We start from the raw sequence: 21,435 nt of genomic DNA, 5'->3' as shown, positions 1-21,435 counted from the left end.
ATCAGGCATTCCAGAACCAGCTAAGAATTACTTGTAGTTTTTTAGTGAGTATTACCTGTGTGAGTATCCTTTATTATAAGATTATAAACTACAGTTAGTATTTTTTACATAGATTAGTATTAAAATGTGTCTTCTTATAAGGCAACTATACTCAAATAATTTTAACTGGGTCTTCTTGAATTATAAACTTTAATACCATTTTGCATGGAAGATGAAGAATATTTAGAGAGATAGATGCTTTTTCTCCAGCTGGATTAAAGAGACGTCATTGGGTTAAGGAAAGAATGAGAGAAAAAGAAGCAGAAAGGTAGTATACAAACTTTCCTCCCAAAGAGCACATCTACATCAGCCAGGGGAGCAGGAGCAATTGTCAAGCCAATTTCATCAATACAAACAACTAATTTAAATAACTGATAGCATCATGTGAATTCCTGTTTTGGTGGAAGGTTAAAAGTAGAGGGGAACTCTCTTGAGAAATGATATTTAAGTGAATAATTCTCTTCTAGGAAACTTACTACTCAGTTCTTTGAAAACTTTTAAATTTATTATTAATTAGAATGCCAAATCTTAGAGAAATGCAATTTTAAATATAAAAAAGCAACATTATCATTCTAATAAATAAACCCATACAGATGAGATATACTAAATATAGGAAATAATTTTCTTTTATCCTGGTTTACACTGTATACAAAATATAAACAATTGGAAAGATACAAAATATCCTATTACATTTAAGAAAAAAGGAGAGCAATAGTTTCAAAATGCTTAAGATGAGAAGAAAAATGCCTCGAGCACTACATTTTTTAAAGTCTGGAATATAAATACATAAAAAACATATCTTTTTCATATAACCAGCAACTTTAGTCCCAAAGAAAAGCCTTGTTCTTTTTAAGAAATGGGTCTTCTTGAGTTATAAACTTTAACACCATTTTGCATTGAAGATCGAGAATATTTAGTGAGTAATGAACCAATGGTTTGCTTCTCTCCACACAAATCTCTGTGGGGAACAATAAAAAAAAATATATGAACATCATAAATATTCTAGGGAACAGAACACAACATTCACAATACTAGTTATTTATCTCTGTCTCACCTACATCCATCTTTCCAACAAACATAAGTGTGTTTGTGGGAAAAACACACTAGGGAGAGATAACTAAGCCGTAAATTAAACTAGATACATGTATGTACTATCTTCAGCCTTCATGGTAAGAGTATGAATGATATAATTATTTAACTCTGTGTTAGATATGAAGAAACTGAGGCTAAGATGATAAAGGATGGAGCCAAGATTTGTAGCCAGCTCTCTATGACTTCAAAGTCTGCATTTTTCCCATCATATCACACAGCCTCCAAATTAGAAATACAAACAATGACACAGTGAGGCCTAAACTCAGAGAACATAGATACCAGGCGACCTGTGTGAGCTCATCTAGGGAACCTACCCTACCTGAACTTTAGCCTCCTCTTCTGTACCTCAAAGAGAAGACTAACTGGAATACCATGAGCGAAGGGAAGATATGGGAGGAGAGACCTAGAGAAGGAGGCAAGGGCAAGATCAAATAAGGCCTTGAAGAGCATGAGAGGGAACTGTAATTTAATTGTAAGTATAATGGGAAGCCAGTGGGAGGATTTTATTTCACAGAAAAGCATAATGTGATCCAAGTTTTGAGTAACGAAAGCAATGAGTTGATGATTATGGAAGGTAGGTAGTGAGTACATGGAGGATTCCTTATATTGTCACTTTTGAAGGCTAAAAATTCTCCAAAAGCTTAAAAGGGGGAAGAGAAGGGAACGAAAAAAGAAGCAGGGAGATCAATTCAGAGGCAGGTAGAGATGATCTATCAGGATCTGTTCATGGTTTGAACCCAGGGGTAAGGAAAAAAAAAAAAGACAAGGCTTTCTAGACCTTTTGATTGAGTAACTGTATTATTAATGGCAGTGCTGTTAACTGAGATGAGGAAGATGGGGTTAAGACAAGGGGGAATCAGCAGTTCCATTGTGAGCATGTTAGGTTTGAAATTCCTATTAGATATCCAAGTAGAAATGTTTTTTGGCTTTTTAGGTCTGCACTCATGGCTTATGGAGGTTCCCAGGCTAGGAGTCTAATTGGAGCAACAGCTGCTGGCCTACACCACAGCCACAGCAATGCAGGATCCAAGCCATGTCTGCCACCTACACCACAGCTCACTGCAACGCTGGATCCTTAACCAACTGAATGAGGCCAAGTATCGAACCCGAGTCCTCATGGATTCGAGTCAGGTTCCTTAACCACTGAGCCACAAATGGAACTTCCTCCAAGTAGAAATGTTAAGTAGATGGAAGAATCTCGAGCTCAGGGAAAAGGTGAAGTATGAAGATAAAATGAAAAGACATTACGGGAGTTCCCGTCATGGCGCAGTGGTTAACTAGAAACCATGAGGTTGCAGGTTGGGTCCCTGGCCTTGCTCAGTGGGTTAACGATCCGGCGTTGCCGTGAGCTGTGGTGTAGGTCGCAGATGCGGCTTGGATCCCACGTTGCTGTGGCTCTGGCGTAGGCCGGTGGCTACAGCTCCGATTAGACCCCTAGCCTGAGAACCTCCATATGCTGTGGGAGCGGCCCTAGAAAAGACAAAAAGACAAAAAAAAAAAAGACAAGACATTAAAATGAAATTGAGGCCTACGTGACGGCACCAAAAGAAAATATATAAAATGGAGAGAGTAGCCAAAGACAGAATGCTAGAGCGCTCCAACATTTAATTGGGAAGAACAGGGAGACATTAGCAAGAGATGGAAAAGGCAGTGTTGGCTTGAGGGAGAAGGAAGAAAACTAGTGTTTTAAGTTGGATGTGGTCTACTGTATCACACAGTGTTAGGAGGCCAAGTAAACAAAGACAGACAATTGACCACTGAATGGAGAAAGATGGATGCCATTGGGTTAAGGAAAGAATGAGAGACAAGCAGAGAGCGAGTACAAAAACTTTTGAGACTTCTTATGAAGGAGGACAGAGGACATGGGGTTCCTTAGATTGTTTTTGAGATGAGCAATGCCACAGAACATCATACATTGCTGGGAATGATCCAGTCAGTAGGGAGACACTGATAACACAGTGGGGGAAGGGACAACTACAGGACAAGGACAAAGGGGATAGATGTAGTACAGAAGGAGGATTGGCCTTAGGAGCAGGGACAGTTCATTCATTACATAGGAGGGACAGCAAAGGAAGTGTGTGCAGACACGAGGCGGCTGGAATACTGGGCCGTGGAGAAGAAGGTAGTTCTTGTCTTTTCTTGTCTGCCTCTGTTTTCTCAAGATACAAGGTCATGAGCTGAGAATGAAGAGGAAACAGGAAGTATTGCTGGTATGAAAAAAGAAGATGTAAAGTGCTTTGCAACAGTAGGAAAGCTTCATGAGGAAATGGTCCCTTGCCAGAGGCCCTGCTGAGTGCCACTTAAGTTCTTCAGTGAGAATGCCAAGCCCTACTGTGTTATTTTTCTCCAGGAAATTTCAGGTGCCCCCATGTAGGTAGAGAGGAAGCAGAAGGTTGGGTTTAATCTTTATAGATTCTTGTCAAAGAGGTATGTCAAGACACAGAGATGGGACCAAAGGAGTACAGTGTGAACAGTAAGAGTTAGAAAGACTGATCCTGGAATCCACGCCAGGTATGAGACACAGAAGTGTTTGTTAGCGGGTGTGAGGTTGGTCCTGCAAGTAGGGCTGACTTGTTCTTCTATAGTCCGGTTTCTACCAAAACGTTAAGGTAAGGCAGTGGAAAAGAAAGAAGGTGGCCCTGAGAGAAGGGTGCTTGACTATGGGTATATAGTTGACTGTCCCTGTAAGAGCTGCAGCTCTGCAGGCAGAAGAGCAGGTTAAGTGATTCTAAAAACAGTAAGGAAGAGAGATGACACATACCCCACCTCCAGGAGCAGCAGTTGTAGAGAATGATAAGAGAGGACAGCCACTGAAGTCTGGAAGGAAGCAGTGTCTTTAGGAATACTTAAAAAAAAAAAGTTCTAATAGTCTAATACCCTATGTCACCCATTATAAAAAGAACAGCCCTCAAGATCCATTTGTAGTTCCCTTGTGATGCAGCAGGTTAAGGATCCAGTGTTGTCACCGCTGTGGTGCAGGTTTGTTTCCTGGTCCAGGAACTTCCACATGGCCACAGACATGGCCAGGAAAAAAAAAAAAAAAAAAAACCCACCTCAAAATTCCTTTGTAATGAATTACTTACTGAATATATGGAGCAATATCTTCTTCCGTCCACTTCTCCCTCAGAGAGAATAGACTATTAAAACGTTCCTGAGTATCTTCAGGTAAATCATCTACTTTGAGCAAAAATATGATTTCTGGTCTTGAGTGTCTATCCACCAGGGCTAAACCCTGTAAGAAATGAGAAGACAAAGGACAGTTCAAGTCAAAAAGGCTCATTCTTTTATCTTGCATTTAACTTAGCCCAAGGTATCTAAAATATAAGCCCCGTGAAACTCATACAGGGGGAGGGAGTGGGATGGACCGGGAAGTTAGGGTTAGCAGATGCGAACTATTACATTTAGAATGAATAAGCAATCAGGTCCTGCTTAAAGCACAGGGAACTATAGCCAGTCACTTGTGATAGAGCATGATAAAGATAACATGAGAAAAAGAATGTGTATGTGTATTATATATGTATGTATAGCTGGGTCTCTTTGCTGTACAGCAGAAATTGACAGAACACTGTAAATCAACAAAAAAATTAAAAAAGAAACTCCCCAGAAACTTTTGTAAAAAGAGTCCTCTAAGCTGTGACTTACTGTCCCTTCTGTAACCTGGCTGTTACTACCACCAGTTTGTAGAGAAGGATCTGGCCCTAGAGGTCACTGAAGACCTGTCAGTGCCAAATCCAGTGGACCCTTTGCTTAGGTTCATCTTGTTCACCCTGCTTATTTTGTTAGTATTGCTAACAAATCTTTAAATCTGCATCACTGTTTACTCCTAACTTTATGTTATAGTTCACAGGGCCTCCTATCCCATTCCTCTAGTTTTGCTGTCACTGTCCTTGGTAACCTCTTCTAAACCTGGAACTTGAACAACCACTTAGTTGCTAATGACTGTAATATTTGTATCTTCAACTCAAATCCATTTTGCAAACACCAGACCTCTATGTCTGAACCTATATATGAACTTACTGTGTGTGTTACCCAGACCTACTCTAGTCTTACTAATCCTAGGAAACCAGGAAACCTAGGCATCATCCTAGATTCCATTAGTCAAACCACTAGGGTTAGGATTAGTGGTCCCCAAATCCCAGAGTTTAGGGCTTCAACATTTCTCTATTCATTTCTGATTACCCATTTCTTTAGCCAGTATTCTTTTTTATTTTCTTTTTATTTAATGATTTTTATTTTCCCATTATAGCTGGTTTACAGTGTTCTATCAATTTTCTTCTGTACAGCAAGGTGATCCAGTCACACATACACATAAATATTCCTTTTTCTCACATTATCATGCTCCATTGTAAGTGACTAGATACAGTTCCCAGTGCTATACAGCAGGATTTCTTTGGCCAGTATTCTGGAATATTCTCTTAGGAGTATTTAAGTGTTGAAAGCTGGACAGTTCTTTTGCATGATTGAGCCAACCTTCCATCCATCTATCCATCCAGCCTCATTCTGTCATGGTGTTCTTTCCAAAAGGCAGAACTCATCAGGTAACTCTTCTAACCGATGTCACTGAATGGCCCCAAAGAGCTTTCTAGGTGAGAGCTGACATTGCTTAGCACAGTCCACAGTGTCCTTCACCAACTCACCAGTCCTCTTCACTCCAGTTGTGTATCCCTACTATCTGTCCCAATTTTTATCCTCCACACCTTAGAACATATGCTCCTGGATTCTCGTCTCTGCCCTTCCATCTATAGAGTAATAGGTCATCCTCTCAAATTTAGCAGTTTCCTTCAGAAACTCATCCCTGATGGACCAGTCCAATGGATAAGCCCCTTCAGTTGCTCCCATGATATCTTATGTATGCTTTTCCCAAGGCACAGATGGCTCTACATTGCTGCAAGAGATATATACATGTAATGTGCACCCCCACGGCCTTTCCCCAGGCTGAGGACCTAGGTGGCACCTTGTGTGATGTTTTCTCCTCAGCATCTAGCATGGTGCCTAAGCACAAAAAGAAATTCTGACAATATTGAGCAAATACTTTTTTTTTTTTTTAGAGTGAAGGAAGGCCTTCTTGATGAAATGACTAAAAGATGAGTAGGAGAGATAGCCAGGTGAAACTGAGATGTTTATTCTAGAACCAAAGCCTTGTTAGAGCCTAAGGTAGGAGACAGCTTGATGATCTTAAGAACCTGAAAGAAGGCTGGTATGCCGGGAAGAGAGAAAGGAGAAAGAGATGAAGCTACGGGGCAGATTATGAAGGGCTTTATAGGCCAAGATTTTATATATTTTACATTGTTTCATGAAACGCTTGATTTTATATCTTAAATGTGATGGGAAACCATTACAGTGATTTAAGCAAGATGTTCATCTCATCTAACTGGCATTTTTAAAAGGTCATTCTAGTAGTACCACACAGAGGATGGATTGGAGGTGGGCAAAGTTAAAAATACTGAAGGCCTGCTTAGGGATGCTATTGCTTTAGAGCCAGACAGCTAACATGATGCTGGTAAAAATGGAAATAAATGGGATGAAAAAAGATACACCAGGTGGGAACCAGGATTACCTATAAATGGGCCGGAGTGATCTCACTGAGGTGATAGAAATGTTCTAAAACTAGATTGTGCTGGCTGGTAGCTCATTAAATTTAATACCAGTCCTTTTCAGAAGGGTGAACTATGATGTATAAATTACACTTCAATAAAGTGGGATTTTTTTTGGTTGGGTTTTATTTTTGTTTAAGGATCTTGTGATGGATTGAATGTAGAGAGCGCTCTAACGGGCAGCAAGGAAAGTAAATTAGTTCCAAATTCAGTTCTAATACAGGTTTCATTTCACCTAGTAACCTAGTGAGTTATGGAGGCAGTCACCATCACTACCTTACCTTAAGCTGATCAAGCCTAGTTATCATTCCTTCCGGAACACTCTGTTGCCACACTTCTTGAAACTCAGCGAGATTGAATTTCACTGCATTCTGAAGTAGCATTTGTGCTGTGGCTCTGCATATTTTATCTGCACTCAATTCAAAATAAACTTCACCTAAGGAAAAGGTATCAGACAGTTTCACATTGGCTTCTGACAATTAATTACACTACTGTTTCCTTTTCTTCAGCACCATTTCACAGGACTTATACGCAACTCATCTCCCATCACCCCATGGAGTTATTTTTAATAGGAAGGGATACTTAAAAAAGGTATACCCATTTTAACACAGGAGTTAAAATACCCATTAAAATATTTTCCAGTCTTACCTTCATCTAAATATTTCTTTCCATAACAGTTGAGACAGTGTTCAATCATTTCCCTGAAAAATTTTAAACACTTTTTTCACATTTTTATGCATTATATTTTTAACATTGCTAACCAGAAACTAAGATATAAATTTGAAATACTAAAAGATTTTGGTTGCCCAGCAGAACTTTGCATTAGGAAGTGAAATGTACTGGAAAGCTACTATGTTCCAGGCCCCATGCTAAGTATTTTTGATGGCAGGAAAAAAAAAAAGATACACATTTATTCACCCCCAGTGACCAAAATTCGCAACTCCTTCTCGGTTGTATATTTTTTAGATTTCTACAAGATATTAAAATATAGTCTATGCCCTAGGTTTAGTTCAGTCTTGGAAAATAATTTTTTCCCCTTTAAGGAAACCTGGAGGGACATTGATTAAAATACTTACTCTGGCTCCAATGGTCCAAGTTCCTGAAGGCATGTATTCAAAGGAACTTTACTGAAAGACCAAGATTCGGAATCCACGAGCTGAGTAACATGATTCAGAAGTTTCATCTCATAATCAAATTCAAGAATCCTCCAATAACCTACAAATTCCAGAAGTTATATTTCTCAAAGAACGTTTAAAAAAAATGGATTGGCTGATAGATTTGATAAAGTAGCTGCATACTCTTGCCTATTGCAAGAAAGTCATGGCAAGTCTTAGCTTTCTTGATAAAACAGTGCTTCTTTTTATGCTTTTCTTGTTACAAATTGTGTCTTAAGGGAAATTTGTTGGTTTTTAGAGTTACTTGACATATGACTAACACTTTTTTTTCTCCATGTGCTTTAATATTTAGTTATCTCACAATAATCTTGTCATCCTAAATGGAAACATGGAAACCTGTGGCTGGTATAGTCATTTCATTAGAATGTTTTACAAATGAGATAAAAGGTCATAGGTTGAACCAGACAGTGGTCTTTGCTGTGGAGGCATTGCTGTGGTTACAAGCCCCATCTCAGCTCTTTTGGAGAGGTCTTCCCATGCTCATAAACAAGTCTAGCTCTGGAGTTCCCGTCAGGGCTCAGCAGGTTAAGAACCCAACTAATATCCATGAGGGTGCAGATTCAATCCCTGGCCTTGCTCAGTGGGTTAAAGGATCCAGGATTGCCATGAGCTATGGTGTCAGTCACCGACATGGCTTGGATTTGGTGCAGCTGTGGCTGTGACACAGACTGGCAGCTGCCAGTTCCAATTCAGCCCCTAGCCTGGGAACTTCCATATGCTGCAAGTGCAGCCCTAAAAATGAAGGGGGGAGAAAAAGAAGTCTAGTTCATTCAAGAGATAACAGACTCAGAGGTATGATGTGGACCAGTGGCAAAGAGAAAGGCTAGCATCAAGATATGTTACCCTATTCCTGTGAGAGATTGTGAAATGCCCTCTCATAACCAAAGGCACTGCCACAACTCCTGGAGAAACAAGTTAAGCACACACCCACCATTTTCAAGGGAGAATGTTCCTATTCGGAAAAAATCAAGGCAATGTTAAAAAATGGAATGTGTTATGTAAAACTGAGAAAGCTAGGAAAAAAACCTATGTGCCACCCCACCCACACACACCAAAATGTTATCCATTTTCATGCAGTTAGTGAATAATGCAGAGGACTGCATCAAATACACTGGTTTGGGTTTGTTTTGTTTTTGTTTTTTAACCTTAACATTTATGGTACCCATATACCATAGTAACTAGCAGCAAGCAACCACAATTAGGACCAAATGTGTCTCCAGGAACCATAACAAAGAACTAAATGCGTCCAGTTATTTTTAAAATCACACGCAGCTGCTTTATTCAACAGAATTCATCACCTTTGAGAGTTACGGCCTCACAAAAGCAAATCCAGCTTGGAAGACTGTGAGCATCCAAGAAACAGTGCATCCCCCAAACCATGCCATTTTCTCCTTCCTAACACATGGGTGGCAGAATCAAGCTGCTTCCCTGGGCAAGCTAAAGAGGGCTGAAAAATGCACACAAACATCTACTCCAGTATTACAGCACGCCTAGATGTGAGGTGGGGGGAAAGCTTCCAGTTTACCTACCACTCCAGACCAGAAGCTGGTCATAACACTGAAGAAGATATTAATGGGGCTTCTCCTTCAACCTCTGAAGCCAAAAAATACACCTTTTACACAGGTTTACTATACAAACTACCTAACACACATTCAGAAGTACGTTTAGTCATCACAAAAAGAGAGGTCTTCTAAGCAATGTGAAAGTACAATGAGGTTATCGAGTTAATGCTGAAGTAGAAGTTCAAGTACCTGGCCTCATCACTAACTCAATGTGGAACCCTGGACAAGTCCGTTTCCTTTCCTAGGCCTTAGTTTCCTCACTGATTAAAAACCATGAAGAGATTAGACTACCTCATATCTTAAGACCTTTCCCTGATCTAATATGATTCTTCTATTAGCATTCAGTACAAAGAAATAGGCCCATGAGGCGTAAAGTCACTGGTCAGAGACTGACCTCCTCCTGTAAAGGTGATCACAGGTAGTTTCTACCCCACACCCGTAATACAAATAGCATCATCTCCGAGCCCTAAGAAAGATTAAATAAATAGCAGGCAACAGCAATAAACAGGTGAAGATGTCTAAAAACTTCTCATTTGACACCCAATTTCCATCATTATGAATAAGAAGTAATGCTACCTGCAATCTCACAGGCATTTAGAACTTGTAATTGGGCCGTTATTTCTTCCTCACTTGCCTGAATTTGATCAAGCAAATCTTCAGTCGTATACTGAAAAAAGAAAAAAACAAAACAAAAAAACATATTTTAAGGCCTGCAAAGAATTTTTTTTTTTAGGCTTACTGAATTTGGGAAAATACATAGGAATAGATTAAAGCAATTTTTATAGGTACCCTAACTTTCTTTTGTTAATGTGTAATGATTACTACAAAAATTCAGTGGACATCTTAGAAGAAAACAAGGGTACATCTTTATGATGTTGGATTTGGCAGTGGTTTTAGATGATACTAAAAACACAATCAACAAAAGATAAATAATGTGGATTTCATCAAAGTGAAAACTCTTCCCGCTCCTGGGCATCTATCCAGAGAAAACCATGACTTGAAAAGACACATGTACTCCAATGTTCACTGCAGCACTATTTTCAATAGCCAAGACATGGGAATAGCCTAAATGTCCATCAACAGAGGAGTGGATAAATAAGATGTGGTACATATACACAATGGAATATTACTCAGCCATTAAAAGGAAAGAAATAATGGCATTTGCAGCAACATGGATGGACGTAGAGACTATCATGCTAAGTGAAGTCAGTCAGACAATGAGACACCAATATCAAATGCTATCACTTGCATGTGGAATCTAAAAAAAGGACATAATGAATTTATTTACAGGACAGATACTGATTCACAGACTTTGGAAAACTTATGGTTTCCAAATGAGACAAGTTGGGGGGCGGGGGGATGCACTGAAGGTTTGGGGTAGAAATGCTGTAAAATTTGGTTGTGATGACTGTTGTACAACTATAAATGTAATAAAATTCATTGAGTAATTAAACTCATATTTCAAACATCACCAACACAAAAGGACAAATATTATATGATTCCACTTATATGGTATATTTGACATAGGCACATTCACAGAGACAGAACAGTGGTTGCCAGAAAGTGAGAGGCAGGGAAAACCGGGGAGTTAGGTGTTTGATGCATATAGAGTTTCAGCTTGGGAAGGTGAAAATTTTCTGTAGATGGATGATAGTGATGGTTGCAGAACAGTGTGGACATATGTAATGCCACAGAACTGTGCAGGTAAAAATGCTTAAAATGATAAATGTTCTGTCCATTTTTACAATTTAAAAAAAAAATCAAGAAAGTGAAAAAAAACCCCACAAAACAGGAGGAAATATTTGCATATCATATAGGTGACAAAGAACTTATATTTAGACTATATAAAGAACACTCCTGGAGTTCTCTTGTGACTCAGTTAAGGATCTAGCAGTTGTCGCTGAAGCAGCTTGGGTCACTGCTGTGGTGCGGGTTTGATCCCTGGGCCCGTGAACATCTGCATGCTGCGGATGTGGCCAAGGCGGGGGGAGAGACTCCTACAAGTCAGTAAAGGACAAATAACCCAATTAAAAATCAGGCAAAGGAGTTTCTATATGGACATTCTCCAAAGATACAGAAATAGTCAAAAAGCATATGAAAAGATGTTCAACATCATTAGTCATTAGGGAAATACACATCAAAACCCAATGATACCACTTCAAACCCATTAGGGAGGATGTAGAAAAGACAGTAAAAATTGTTGTCCAGGATACGAAGAAGTTGGAACCCTCATAAAATGGAAATGTAAAATAGTGCAGCCACTTTGGAAAACAGTCTGGCAATTCCTCAAATGGTTATACAGAGTAACCACATGACCCATCAATTTCACTCAGGTATATACCCAACAGAAATAAAAACATAGGTCTACTAGAAACTTATACATGAATATTCACAGCAGTATTATTCATAATAATCAAATGATGAATAATAAAGTAGAAACTACTCAAATATCCCAATGATGAATAATAATCAAAAAGTAGAAACTACTCAAATATCCCAATGATGAATAAAAATCAAAAAGTAGAAACTACTCAAGTATCCCACTATGGAATAGATGAACATAATGTATTCATAAACTGGGGCATTATTCAACAACAAAAAGGAACAAACTACTGATGCATAGTACAAAATGACTATAAACCATGAAAAAGGCACGCCAAGTCAAAGAAGCCAGTCAGAAAAGGTCACTTACTGATTCTGTTCACAAAATATCCAGAAGTGGCAAATCAATAGAGGCAGAAAGTAGATTAGTAGCTGCCCAGGGCTGAGATGGGAGAGGGAGGGAGGAAAAGGTAGGATTGGAAGGTAACTGTTTCTTTTGAGGTGATGAAAATATTCTAAACTTCATTTTGATGATTGCACAGCTCCATAAATGTACTAATAATACTGAATTAAATTTAATTCACTTTATTTTGGCCACACCTACAGCATGTGGAAGTTCCCAAGCCAGGGATTGAATCCGAGCTGCAACTGTGACCTATACCACAGCTGCGGCAATGCCTGATCCTTAACCCACTGGCCAGGCTGGGGACTGAACCTGCACTGCTGCAGAGACAACACCGGATCCTGAAGCCACTTGCCACAGTGGGAATTTTCTTAATTCACTTTAAAATGAGTGAATTGCTTGTTATAGAAATCTCTCAATAAAGCTGTTACAAAGAAGAAAGTTCAAACTTCTAATACAAATGTGGTCTTCAAAATAGAGTTCTATAATTTTGAATTACATTTAAAACTTAAATTTTTTTTACTTGGTTTATAAATATTTTTCCATATTTCCAGGAGTTAGTCAATCCTGACATTAGAATAAGAATGCTTTCCGTTTTCATAATGCCTTTTCTCAAGAGCCCCTAATTATAATTTTCAATTAAATAAAAATTATTCTAACTTCTAAAAAACTATTATCTCATAATTAGGAACATGAGAAGCTTTCAGCTACATAAATGTCACCATGATGTCTAGGACTTGCTTAAAATACTCCAAAGGAAAAAAAAAAAGTGGAAGGCAGCAGAGGGACAGAAGTGAGATTGATGAAATATTAATGTTCAACAGAGTGATGAATATTTGGGGGTCCTTCTGTTTTTGGGTATGTTCGAAATTGTCATAAACTTTAGAAAGAATGTCACCATTACCTGTCTCTATTTATAGCTCTATTGCTAAAATTCCAAATAGATGAATTAAAAGATGAAAATAACAGTCTTACTTTTGATTGATTTGAATCCTTTTCTTTTTGACTATCAGGTCCTTCATAGGTATTTTCCATCAAAAGTTTCTTTAACTTCTTTAATTTAGGTCTACATCTTCTTAATTCCCAGTAATTATTAGAAAAACCAAAGATCTAGAAATTAAAAATATAACATGTTAGGGGCCATTCTAAGAATAAAACTTGCTACAAAATTTCAACCAACCCATCTGCCTTCCTGAAGAAGCAAGAAAACGGAGTCAAGGAATTCTCCCTTCTGTTGAGAAGGTGCCCATCCAACCAACCATCTCAAGCAGATGAATAGGTATGTTCAAGAAACACTTTTCAAAATTCAAGATGACACTGTCAGAGTTCCTGTCGTGGCTCAGTGGTAACGAACCCGACTAGTATCCATGAGGATGCAGGTGGGATCTCTGGCCTCGCTCAGTGGGTTAAGGATCTGGTGTTGCTGTGGCTGTGGCATAGGCAGGCGGCTGCAGCACCAATTCAGCTCCTAGCCTGGGAATTTCTATATGCTGTGAGTGTGGCCAAAAAAGACCCTGTCAACATAGTAAGAAGAGATAATTGAGTTCCATGTCCCAAGTGCACTCTGGGAACTGGAATATGCCCAGAAAAGAATGACCAGGATGTGACAATTCTGCAAACCAAATAGAAACAACAGAGAAAAAATATCTTCATGCTCAAAAACAGAAACATTAGCACAGTCTTCACATAGTGAAGGGATGTTAAAGGGAAGAGGAGGTATAATTGTTCTGTGTTGTTCATGATGCCAAAGTTAAGCAGATGTTAAGAGAAACTTCTAATCGATGTAAGAACTTCCCACTCTTTAGAATTGCAACCAATTCCTCTTTGGACTTGTGAAACAGTGAGAGACCAATCACTCAAAGAAATCTAGGTCATAATGACTAAATGATAGCTAAATAAATATCCGTTATCCCTCTCTGTATCCCCAGGATTTGTGAAATGTCTGGCACTTAGTAGGTGCTCGTGAAAGAAGGGGAAAGGGTTGAAATGGATTGTCCCTGGGGTGCCTTCCAACCCGAACATGAAAGGTCTGAGGATGCATCTACTCTAAAACTAGTATAAGCCTTGACTGACAAGACAAGAGGCCCAGAGCCTGATGGAGATGCTGCTAAATCTAAGAAAAGCTTAAGGACCAAAACACAAAGATTGATTTCATGCATAGTTCACAAATGGGAAGCCTCCTGGCTATATCCAATGAATAGATGTTGGTGTGTGCTTTTGTCTTGGGAAGAAGGGAAGTTTAGTATAGAGTTTTAATTAGTTGCCAACATTGAAAAATAAGGAGATGTGCCCCTAAAATCTAAATTTTAAACTTTACTTGGACAAGAGAAATCAGAAGATCTGGAATGTTGAGCCCTCTTTCCCACAAGGCCAGGAAGTACCCACCCACCGACTTGGGGCTTGTGTGCTCTAATTTGCCATAGATCCCCCCCATTGTCTATCTCCTGTGACTGGGTATCCACTACCAATATATCAAGGCCAGGCTGCTTTGCTCTTGTGCATTCCTTACATAGCTTTTTTAGGCATCTAAAGTACAATCACAGATTAAAACTGGTTAGTAGAACTTTGTTAAGTTTCACTAAGTCTCAGAACACAGAATTCCCATAACAAGAACTCAAAGGTACTCACAGATGTTTTTATGCCCTGCCCAAAATACCTACAAAACAAGTACATGACCAGAAAATAATGTGTTTTACAAAAGGATGATTTGTCAGTATTTCTAGTTAATTACAATGGAAGATGCCTACAAAAACCAAAATTTGGTACTTACTGGCAGTTTGTCTGTTTTAGCCACATCATATGAATCCCTGAAATGTCCCAGTATTTTCCCTTATTTCTATTCCAATTCTGTTTTTACTAAGTAGCTGGCTTAAAGTTACTCTAATAGGATTAAGAGCTGTACTATAATCATATACATTTAATATTCTAGCCAGAATGGTGACTTCTGTTTGGTATCTGCCACCAGTAGTCTCCGAAATAATTAAGAATTTGTTATACAAGGCTGTGGATAGTTATGAACTAAACCAGTGTCAAAGGTGAGAAACACTTCCCTCAACAACAAATTTCTTCATTTCTCTCCCTCATCTAATGCGCTAATTATGGTTTGAGGGAATTTCCTTTCAAAGGCTATTCACAGCAGAACTTACTAAAAATAGATAAAATGTTTAAAATGACTCACCTGATAGCCAATTTTCTGTTACAGAGAATGGTCAAGTTATCTGGGACTTTAAAAATAGACTGAGAAAATAAAGACAGTTTTACAAGACTACAAACAAATATAATGCCGGGAAATTTCAAATTTCGTTAGCAAACTTTTCAGATCGTGATTGTACACTTCATACCTCAAGTTTTTAATTAAAGGTAAGATTAGCACATGTGTTGTCATTTTTCTACTTAAATAAATCCAGAAACAGAAGACAGTACCTCGGAGTGAATAATGTTACAGTGGGTTTCTTCCATCTTCAGCTGGTCTGGAGTTTTACAGTCAGGAAGAAAAAGCAACATATTGGAAGTGTCTGCTATTTTCAAGTCATACGTTTTGTCTTTACTGCACAGCACTGCCTGTTCATCCTTATCACCACGAATCACAAGACTGCAGGAAATGGGAAAAGAAAATATTTGGTTTATTGAGACAACAATGCACACCTTGATTATAAACAGTTCCAAAATCCTCTAGGCTTCTAGAATTTAAAACTAAGTCTTAAGGCTGTGTCTGGCCCCTGCTCTCACCGCCCCCACAGTGATGGGCTCCCCAGAGCAAAGACTGGGCCAATTGAGACCCAGGAGCACCAGGTGGCCTCACTAAGGAAAAATAACTCAACAGAGGCAAAAAAGATCCAAAGATGCCAAGAGGCCAAATGTCACTATATGGCATCTTTGTGCAAATTGCTAGGAAGAGCACAAGGCAAAGCATTCAGTAGCTTCAGTCAAGATGTCACAATTTTCTAAAATATGCTAAAGCAATACTTCTCAAACTAATGTGTAGGCACGTTAGGGAATCTTGTTAAAAAGCAGATCTGGACTCAGTAGGTCTGGGATAGGACCAAGGAGTCTGCATTACTAACAAGCTCCCAGGTGATCATGCCGCTGGTCCTAGTACCCACTCAAAACTGGTCCTTCTTGTTTTGTCCTGAGATCCCCTAACAATCAAAGGAGCACATCCTGGCCTAATCATCTACACTGCAAAAAAAAAAAAAAAGGGGGGGGGGGGCGACTATGAGAAAAGGCTGCAATGAAAAATATGAAAATGGTATGTTTACAAACTCTACTGAATGATGTCTCTAATACAGGGTCACTGGTGGGAAAAAAAAAGGCAGAAGGAGGAAGAGGGGAGGATAAAAATGAGCAAGATGTGGTAGGAGTTCCTTCTCTGGTGCAGCGGGTTAAGGATCCAGCATTGTGTCTGTGGCAGTGCAGATTTGATCCCCAGCCTGGTGCAGTGGATTAAGTGATCAGGCATGCTGCAGCTGTGACTGCAACCGTGTGTATGTCACAGCTGCTACTCAGATTCAATCCCTGGACCAGGAATTTCCATATGCCCTAGGTGCAGAAAAAAAAAAAAAAAAGAAAGAAAGAAAGAAAAAGGCGGTGGAAGAAAAACTAATGATAAATAATAAAGGTGATTGAGATTAACGAAAAAGGAGTTGATTCAAGCAGTTCTCTTTGTCCATAAAATATTTAATCCTCTTAGCCCAATTCATTTAAGTAAAAGAGCTAAAAACCTGAAATAGGAGACTGTGTAAATATATGTATTTTTTTGAAATAAGCTTTCATTTAATTTCCTCTGTTGTTTAGTTTCCTGGTCCTAAAATGTTTAATAGTCCCAAGTGCCTACTCTTAACATTTATTTCTACATTACACTATCCCCACCTTCAAATATTTTGTTTAAAACAACTACCCCTTTCCCCTGAAAAAAAAAAAAAAATTTAAAACGCACGTTTTCAAACCCTTCTAGTTTCTGCCAGCCAGATTAACTGCAGCTGGACAAAGAAGGTCCTCACACCTGAAGTCCTTTCGCAAATTCCTGCCAACTCAGCTGGAATGAAGCCCCCCTGAATGATGTTCTCCTTCCGTTCCCTCAAAGATACTTTATTGCTAGCATCTGAATACTGGCCAGTTAACTATAATACTGTTAGATGGGTACAGTGGGAAAACTGAAAGACAGCCTAAAGGATTCAACTTAAAGGATCCTACAAGAGAACATACTCCCTGATAACATACAGGTGCTGGAGGAAAGACAGTGCAGAAGAGAATTAAACCAGAGCCTACAACTCCTCATTTTCAGGGACCGCACAGGGACTCCTCCTCTATGTTTTTTAACCCAAGGTCTTGCAGCAACTGTGTAGCAACTGTGTAGAATTAGAAACAGCTTCACGTTCCTACTGAGTGCCCCCCAGCAAGTCTGTTTCTTGAGGGCCTTCCACAATTACGAGGCTATACAAATGGCTTTAAATTCATCCCCCCACAATCGTATCTACTTTCTGAGTAAAATAAATATAAGTAGAAGGCAAGAAGAACCCTATAAATATTAGATACTTCCACTGCACTTTAAGGTGGAATGGAAAGGTGTTCTTTGAGTCCCTGGCCTCACAGTTAACATACCCAAATCTTCCCTGAGGTTCTACTTCCTGACTTGTTTCCCCTGACAGAGGCCAACAAGACCAGCTGAAGCTGTCCCGTTTATCCCCGCAGTGCTTGGACTCCTCGGGAAAAGGCGGCGAGCTGGGAATCAAGCCACCGGCCTGCTGTGAGGCCCCCGTCAAATCAATGCACCTCTCCGGCCCAGTTTCCCCGCAGGAAAATAAGGTGGCTGGCACCAGGCTGAATGCGCGGCAGACCCGGATCCGGCTCACCTGCGTCCCGCTTCCAGCTGTTGGCACAGTGCAGGCTCCAGCTGGAGCAAGCAGTAGTCGCCGGCGGCGGCGCTGGCCCCGGGGCCGAAGCCCAAGCAGTGCACAGTGGGCAGCAGCTCGGCCGTGTTCAGCTTGGCGATCTGCAGCGTCGCGTCCACCTCGTCGCGGGTCCTCTTCATCGTTGTGCAGGGGCCGCCGGCTCAGGGTAAGAGAACCTAGACCCCGAAGGGCTCTGACCCAGAGAAACAAACAAGTAGAATGGAGTCTGTTTTAAAAGTGCGCCAAGGCAGCTGGGGGCGGGTTTCCGGGGCGGGGCGCGCCGCGGGGGCGTTCCCCCGGCAGGTCCGAAAGCTTCAGGGTACTTGGGCCTTCCGACACCGGGTCACCATCGGCAGAGCATCGACTATTGCTGGGAGGAAAGGCGGCTTCTGCCGGGGGCCTCGGCGGAAGCGGGCGGGAGCTGAGCGTAGACCCCGCGGTGCTCCACGTGGAACCCTCACCCGCCCCTTCCGCTGCGCTCCTCCCCACCCTGTTTCCCGCCAATATTATCTCCATCTCCACGCCATTAAAATTGTCTCATCTTCCACCGGTGGCGGCCTTGTGATAAGCATTTTGCGTGCACCATTTCCTGACTCCTTCACCACAACTCTGTGAAGGGGACGCTTTTAAATTCCTTTTTGCAAAATGAGGAAGCAAGCTCCTTGCCCCTGCGGCACAGCCAGGAGGAAGTAAAGTCTGATTCCAGGCTGGTCTATTAGGTCTCTAAAAACTTCCAGCCGGGTTTGTGTAAACACCTTGGGCCGGAAACGAGGACCTGGTGGAATAGACAGCGTCTCACTTCTTTGAGTCTGGGAACCATCCATCATATCTGGGAGTCTAAGGCTTGGACTAGATCCATCCATTCGTTGAGTACCTAGCTTGTGCCAGGGGCCGGCGGTGGGGAGTAGCAGCTGAGGGGCTGAGACCCTTGTCAAGAGGAAAGCAGCTTCCTGGGGCTGGGAAGGCCCTGCTGCCTCCTAGGGAGACAAACTCACACTATAGGATGTGTAAAGTGCTCTGAAGTGACTTCTACATCAAGACAAGATCATTTTTCCTGGAGCAGATCTACACAAGCTCAGGCACACAGTATGCAGATTTAGATCTGATATATTTGACTGCTTCTCTGCCAAATTTTTTGTGTATTGAACACTCTTGTATTTTGTTGCTTCTTATTTTCTTTCACTGCCTTTGATTGTGTTTGTTGGATTTTTTTCTTTAGCGATGTGGAAGGTCTGTGTCCCATTCTGTCTCCCCTTCTTCCTCTTCAAGCCTTCTTTCTAGTATCAGACACAAGGGCTTCCTCCAGGATTTTTACTTTCTGCCACTTGTGGCTCTGTTTGCCTATCACATTCTCTCCTTTCTTTGCCCAGTTCGTACCTGTTCATTCTCTTGATGAGCACTGTCTGATAGAACTTTCTAAGATGCTGGAAATGTTCTTTTTTCTTTTTCGTCTTTTCAGGGCCACACCTGTGGCATATGGAGGTTCCCAGGCTAGAGGTCTAATTGGAGCTACAGCTGCCATCCTACACCACAGCAACAGCAACAAGGGATCCGAGCCGCCTCTGCAACCTACACCACAGCTCGTGGCAACACCAGATCCTTAACCCACAGAGCGATGCCAGGGATCGAACCCACAACCTCATGGTTCCTAGTCAGATTCGTTTCCTCTGCGCCAGGACGGGAACACCAGTGTTGGAAATGTTCTGTATCTGCTCAGTCCAGTTTGGTAGCTCCTAAGCCTCATGAGGCTTTTGATGACTTGGGATGTAGATACTGTGAGTGAGGAATTTTAATTTTTATTTAATTTTAGTTAATTTAAATTTAAGTTCCCATTTTGGCTCAGCCACTTAAGGACCCGACACTGTCTCTGTGAGGTTGTGATCCCTGGCATTGCGTTCCTGGGTGCATTAAGTGTCTGGTGGTTGTCTTAAGCTGCAGTGTAGGTCACAGATGCAGCTTGGATCCGGTATTGCTGTGGCTGTGGAGTGGACCTCAGCTCCAATTCAACCACTAGCCCAGGAACTTCCATATGCAGCTGGAAAGGAAAAAAAAAAAAAAAGTAAATAGTTACAGGGGCTAGTGGCTCTTACATTGGCTCTGAGTCAATAGTCACTCCTCCGAAATCTTTCTCTGACCTCCGTAATCAGGTCAAGCCTGTCAAATATATATCTCATGGGAATAGATACCTCTCATTCCTAGATATTAAGTAAGTTGTAATTTTACATTTTTATGATTACTTAATGTGGGGTTTTGAGGATCTGGGGGTTTTGTCTCTAGAAGTATAAGGCTATACACTTCCATAGGATATGTTTTTGGCCATCATTAAGCAGAGTGCCCAGCACATAATGAATGGATCCTCAAATATATTTCCTAAAAAGTTGAATGAATGAATAAATGAATGAGTTGTGATGATGTTTACCTCTTAGAAGGGGAGTGCAAAGGGGATAATTTATAATTTATCTTTACTGTATAAATTTTAACACTGAGAGCATATTTATGCATTAAATATGTATAGCTAAATACATTTAAAATATTTTCCCTTGGGTTATTGCAAAACCCAACATACTGACAAAAAACTTCAATGGACAGTTAATACATGAGGAAAGAAGGGAGGGAGATGGGAGAAAGAAAAATTTGTGGCACAGATTGAAGGGAAGGTAGAAAACCAGTAAGATCGCAAATGAATGGAGAGAGTGGCTGGGTTTGAGAAATAGTTTTTGAGATTGAATGGACAACAGCGGCTACTTGATTAAACATAGAGAATAAGAGAGAGGAAAGAATGAAGGACAAATTCTAGATTCTTGCATGAGCAAGTGCATTTCCCCTCATTTACAACATATTGTAGGAAGCCTAGGAATGAGTGAGGTGAGCTCTGGTTTTGAGATGTGGAGATTAATTTGCTATGAGAATATACCTGTGACAACATGCCTTGATGTTAGATCTAGAAGTTGAAGTTTGAATAAAGGTCTGGCCAGGAGTTCAAAGATAAAGGTGTTAAATGCACATACATGGTAATTACAAGGGAGCCTGTGAGTGAGACTGAAGTTGAGCAGGACCTGTAGGATCTTCCCCAGGACAGACCTCCCCCCTTCCTCTCATTTATAGAAAAGTCTTAGCCTCCTAGGCCTTTACCAAGTTCTGAAGAGCAAACAATCAGAGAAGAGAGATGACACAGAAACAAAAGAAAACAGTCAAGCAAGAAAAAATAATAGCAATAAAAGAAATGTAATTGACTTTCTTTTATGATTAAAAGAAAGATCCTCGAGTTCGTGTTGTGGCTCAGTGGTTAACAATCCAACTAGGAACCATGAGGTTGCAGGTTTGATCCTTGGCCTTGCTCAGTGGGTTAAGGATCTA

The 21,435-nt window shown here is 40.5% G+C and overlaps 2 protein-coding genes across 4 annotated transcripts in view; one reads left to right on the top strand and one right to left on the bottom strand.

Moving 5' to 3' along the window:
- Positions 1-258: 258 nt before the first annotated feature.
- Positions 259-18,500, bottom strand: DSCC1 (DNA replication and sister chromatid cohesion 1). The gene is made up of 9 exons (XM_047783360.1): positions 18,040-18,500; positions 15,611-15,779; positions 13,163-13,297; positions 10,039-10,129; positions 7,802-7,940; positions 7,374-7,426; positions 7,007-7,161; positions 4,215-4,363; positions 259-997 (listed from the first exon to the last, which is right to left on the bottom strand). The coding sequence occupies exons 1-9, from the start codon at positions 18,216-18,218 to the stop codon at positions 889-891; spliced, it is 1,179 nt and encodes a 392-aa protein (XP_047639316.1). The 5' UTR covers positions 18,219-18,500; the 3' UTR covers positions 259-888.
- The window catches only part of DEPTOR (DEP domain containing MTOR interacting protein), a 191,679-nt gene continuing 188,413 nt past the window's right edge, over positions 18,170-21,435 (top strand). For all 3 annotated transcript variants that reach the window (XM_047783357.1, XM_047783358.1, XM_047783359.1), the window contains exon 1: positions 18,170-18,244. The gene's annotated coding sequence lies outside the window, so the exon portion shown is untranslated. The remainder of the gene's footprint in view (positions 18,245-21,435) is intronic.

This window comes from Phacochoerus africanus, chromosome 6, assembly GCF_016906955.1.
Source record: "Phacochoerus africanus isolate WHEZ1 chromosome 6, ROS_Pafr_v1, whole genome shotgun sequence".
Lineage (NCBI taxonomy): Eukaryota > Metazoa > Chordata > Mammalia > Artiodactyla > Suidae > Phacochoerus > Phacochoerus africanus.
This window is presented reverse-complemented; position numbering and strand designations above follow the sequence as displayed.